Source organism: Impatiens glandulifera, chromosome 1 (genome assembly GCF_907164915.1).
Source record: "Impatiens glandulifera chromosome 1, dImpGla2.1, whole genome shotgun sequence".
Lineage (NCBI taxonomy): Eukaryota > Viridiplantae > Streptophyta > Magnoliopsida > Ericales > Balsaminaceae > Impatiens > Impatiens glandulifera.
Genome location: NC_061862.1, coordinates 42027796 through 42031965, shown reverse-complemented (window position 1 = coordinate 42031965; position 4170 = coordinate 42027796). Strand labels below are relative to the sequence as shown.

General features: G+C 34.5%; 1 protein-coding gene across 3 annotated transcripts; it reads right to left on the bottom strand.

Annotated features, from left to right (window-relative positions):
* Positions 1 to 347: 347 nt before the first annotated feature.
* On the bottom strand, positions 348 to 2773 carry LOC124921631 (CRC domain-containing protein TSO1-like). 3 transcript variants are annotated; one of them, XM_047462306.1, is made up of 9 exons: positions 2449 to 2773; positions 2049 to 2375; positions 1731 to 1960; positions 1589 to 1663; positions 1312 to 1495; positions 1131 to 1238; positions 983 to 1052; positions 846 to 906; positions 348 to 758 (listed from the first exon to the last, which is right to left on the bottom strand). In XM_047462306.1, exons 1-9 carry the CDS (start codon positions 2536 to 2538, stop codon positions 482 to 484), a joined length of 1422 nt encoding a protein of 473 aa, XP_047318262.1. In that variant the 5' UTR covers positions 2539 to 2773; the 3' UTR covers positions 348 to 481. The 3 variants fall into 3 exon arrangements, with proteins under 3 accessions (XP_047318262.1, XP_047318263.1, XP_047318261.1); XM_047462307.1 differs by having other exon boundaries at positions 2049 to 2372; positions 2449 to 2772; XM_047462305.1 differs by having other exon boundaries at positions 2049 to 2378; positions 2449 to 2771.
* Between the last annotated feature and the right edge of the window lie 1397 nt (positions 2774 to 4170).

Here is a 4170-nt window from a genome sequence, read left to right as displayed (position 1 = left end):
AAATGAAAAACTGGAATTTTTTTAATTATATAGTAAGGGCATTGTGGACTTTTCACAATGCCCTCGGGTGCGTCACGCAACTGAAGGGTGCGTGACGCAATAGGGGTATTTTCGACAGAAAAAATTTTGGGAGTCACCAGCACTATAAAAAACATGGGCCCGCACCAAACATAATTTGACCCCTTTTTAGGGTCATTTCCTCAAATTTCCCCTTGTAGTGCAGGAAGAACAAGAGGATTTCAAAGGGGAAAAAAGCGTGAGTATAACCAGATTATACTGTATATTTCTTGCACCTCATTTTGCCAAGAAGAATTGTTTAGTTGTGAAAGTGGGACAAAATGATTTTCGTTAAATTTTGTTTTTAGCTGGACGAAGGAACAGAGTTCTGTTTGTCCTTGAAGGAAAAATCAGAGCTTTAAAGATAGACACTAACAGTAAAACAAATCTACATACATACATATACAAGAAAAAAATAAATCTTTCAGTCACGATAATTGTGGCCATTGATATTAGACTGCAGGGTCAACTTCCTAGCTGCTGGCCTCCATCTTTGTGCAAGCGTAACTCTCTTACTGTTTGGTGAAGACGATGTCGTTTTGACAGGAGAAAATCTATCTTTCAGAATGTCGGGCATTACAACTTCATCAACTGTCTGCAATTGTTTCTCGAACAAAAATGGATGATGGTGGTGGTGATGATGGATAATGTTTGGCATCAAGAAACTCTGGCTGCCAAGAAAATTTGAAGATTCGGATGTTCTGACCAACCCAAAAAATAAAAGTAAATATTATTTTGAGGTAACAAATGGCAAGATTAGTTTAATCCTAGGTAAAAATGTGACATACCGAATTTGTTGTTGTTTGGGTATCATGATTTCTTCTTCTATGAACTCAGTTTCTATGTATCCTAAACCACAAGCAATAGAGATAAGAAGAATGTGTGTTTTTTACAATAAGAAAGCAACATATAAATAAAGTTGTACCTTCCTTTCTACCACCAAACACATTCTTGCATCCTTCACATCTGCAATTGAAGGAGCATCCAACTCCACTCTTTACAAACAAACACACAACATAAATAAATCAGACATTATTTCAAACAAAAACAGCACCAAAAGAAATTACAACAACCTGAAAGCATTCACAGTATTTCTTCAGACAACCCGATTTCTTGCAGTTACATCCAGTCTTATGTCGTCTAGCTGAGGCTGGAGTCTTAACAGAATATTGATGATGATCCTAAAACAAAATCGAAAAGTCATAAGCAACTTGAATAATCATAAACATAGACAGACAAACAAACATTCATTACCCCATTAGAAAGAACAAGAGAATCAACTGATGTGGTCACTTTAGGAGCAAATGCTAGTGGATTTCGAGATTCAATCTGTTTTCGCGTTTCAAGAACAATACTCTCGTGAATAGCTTGGTTAAAGCATTCTTGACAAGCACAAGGCTCGCTACAGTACACACCCGCCGCAAAACATTCGCAGTAACTGCAATTTTTTGTAAAAATTGAACCAAGATAATCATCAATTATGATTATAGACCATGGTTTGAACCAAGAGAAAAGAAAACAGAGGACTTACAGTTTCAGACATTTTGATTTCTTACATCTACATCGTTTGCAGCCGTCCGTTTCTTCCTTTTTTTCTCGCCTACGCCTGTAAAAATAAAACACTAACGAATTGAGAACCATTCAATAGATGAAACTACAATTTCTTAACTTGCCTCTTATTTTTCAGCTGATTAAGAAGAGGACCCCTTAGTTGTTCTTCGTTTTCAGTTCTTGGGAGATCATTTAGGTATAAACCGATTCCGGGTATGATGTGAAGAGACGAATTAGAAATAGAATCATTCCGATTAACAAACAACGGATCGTCATGAACTCCGGCTCCTCCGGTCATATCAAATACGAGGCAACGTCTACTGACACTGCGTTGTATGTCATCCATAATAGACTGAAAATAGAGACAAAATTAAATTAAAAAAAAAAACGTTTTCATGATTCTAAGAGGTAAACACACAACATTAACGTAAGTAACTCACTTCATTAACGAATTGCTGCTCTGTTTCTGTTTGACTGACACAAATGACGGTACTACTGGTTTCTTCTTGATGGTGATTGGTCTGTTCTATCTCGTATGGTGATTCAAATGTAAATTGATCATGATTACCTTCTTCAGATGAAAACTGAGGTTTCGATTGATTACAGAATTGAGTTTTCGAGTTTTGAGTTCCGTTCTTAGGAGGAGGTGAAGGAAAGATGGGAGAAACCAAAGCGAAATTGAATGCTTGACTAATACGAATGGATTGAAGTGTGTTGATGGGAGAAAGACTGTTGATGAAATTAGAAACTGGAGATTCCTGCTGCTGCTGCTGAGAGAGGGAGAATATTAAGAAAATGAGCAAAAAAAATAAGAAAAGATAGAAATTGAAGTATAAAGACCTGGAATTTAGAGATGGGTTTTCCTTCTTTGATGATGTCCATGGCCATGGGAGGACAGTATCTCTCATTCATCTTCCCCATATGATCCATGGTGAGTGGCTGTGAAATTCAAGAAATGAAGAAGAAGCGGGAAAAGAAAATGAAGAGAAGATCTTCTGTGGTTGTAGTACTAATAAAAGCGAAGAGATTGACCCGACCCCACACCACAATGGACCAGACCAGACCAGCTGTTGAGGTTTTAACTAAACAACAGAATCCCAAACATATTAAAAAAAAAAGTAACCTAAGTACGGCCCCCACCCTTCTCCTTGATTTCAGTTTTACCCAAAACCCTGTTTGGAATGTAATTAAACAGTCCAAAATTTCCTTTTTACTTTTCAAATGTTGTTATTATGAGATTAGGGTTCATAAATTGGTAAAAAGCAATGATGGGGGTTTCTGATTTGAAGAAGATGGACATTCTCTCTGTGTTGTATGAATAATAACAAGCTTCATGTGATCTTATTAATACATGCAAGTTCTGACACGTAACTAACGTCCACAGATGACTCATTTATTCTTTGCCCCCCTCCCTTTATTTTTATTTTTTAATTTAAGTAATTCTCAAAATTATATGAAATAGAGTAATTGAAGGGTAGAATTACCCTTAACTTGGATGTTACAGAATAATATGTTGTGTAATAGTATTTCTTTTAAAGGAATGGTTTTTGTGTATCACTTCCTAAAATAAATCAAAAAAATTAATTAAAACTTAAAATCTATACAATTTTTATGATGTAATATTATTATTTTTCTTCTTATATTTTTTTTACCATTCTAACAATGTTTAATGAATGATTCTCCAAAATATTTGGTGATTCATTTAACTTACTAATTTTATTCAAAATAATTAAAACCTATATACTAATTACAAATTTAAATATATATATATATATATATATATATAATTAAAGTCTTATTATTCAAATGATACAGTAGATTTACATATGAGATATGGTGAAGAATATTTGGGCTAAATTGATTAAATGTAAATATGGTCAGAATAAGTCTGGTTGGTTTACCAAAAATTCTTATAGACCCGTGGGATGCAACATTTGGGGTAGTATTTATGTCACGTGGAAGGTTTATCGAGAGCATTCAGTTTTTATTGTGGGCGATGGAAGTTCGATTAGTTTTTGGGACGACACTTGGTGTGGTGGTAAGTGTTTGACGAATGTTTTCTCCGAGCTTGCTTCTATTTTTATTTGTAGAGATAATTGGTTAAAGATATGTTTGACATTCAGTCTAGTAGTTTTACTAACCGTATCAGATATAAAAGAAGATTGAACAGTAAAGAAAACATGTCCAATGATAGACTTTTGTTCATGGTTAGAAACAAGAGTTTAAATCTGTCTTATCGGGATTCTATGTGAGGCGTGATCTAAATAACTTTAATGTGAGATATTCTTACACTTTGTTCAATAAAATTAGGCCGATTGATCTTTGATGGAAAATTTTATGGGAGTCTAAAATGCATACGAATATCTTCTTTTTTGGTTGGAGTGTTATTCACAGCGGAATTCTCACCGACGATAGATGTATGAAAATGTATGATTATTGTGAGTCGTTGTCGTATATGTTATAAAGAGGTTGAGACATCATCTCATCTACTTTTACATTGTCACGTTGTTGCAAGTATATGGAGTTTTTTGTGCAATTTGACTGGAATACAATGAGTTATGT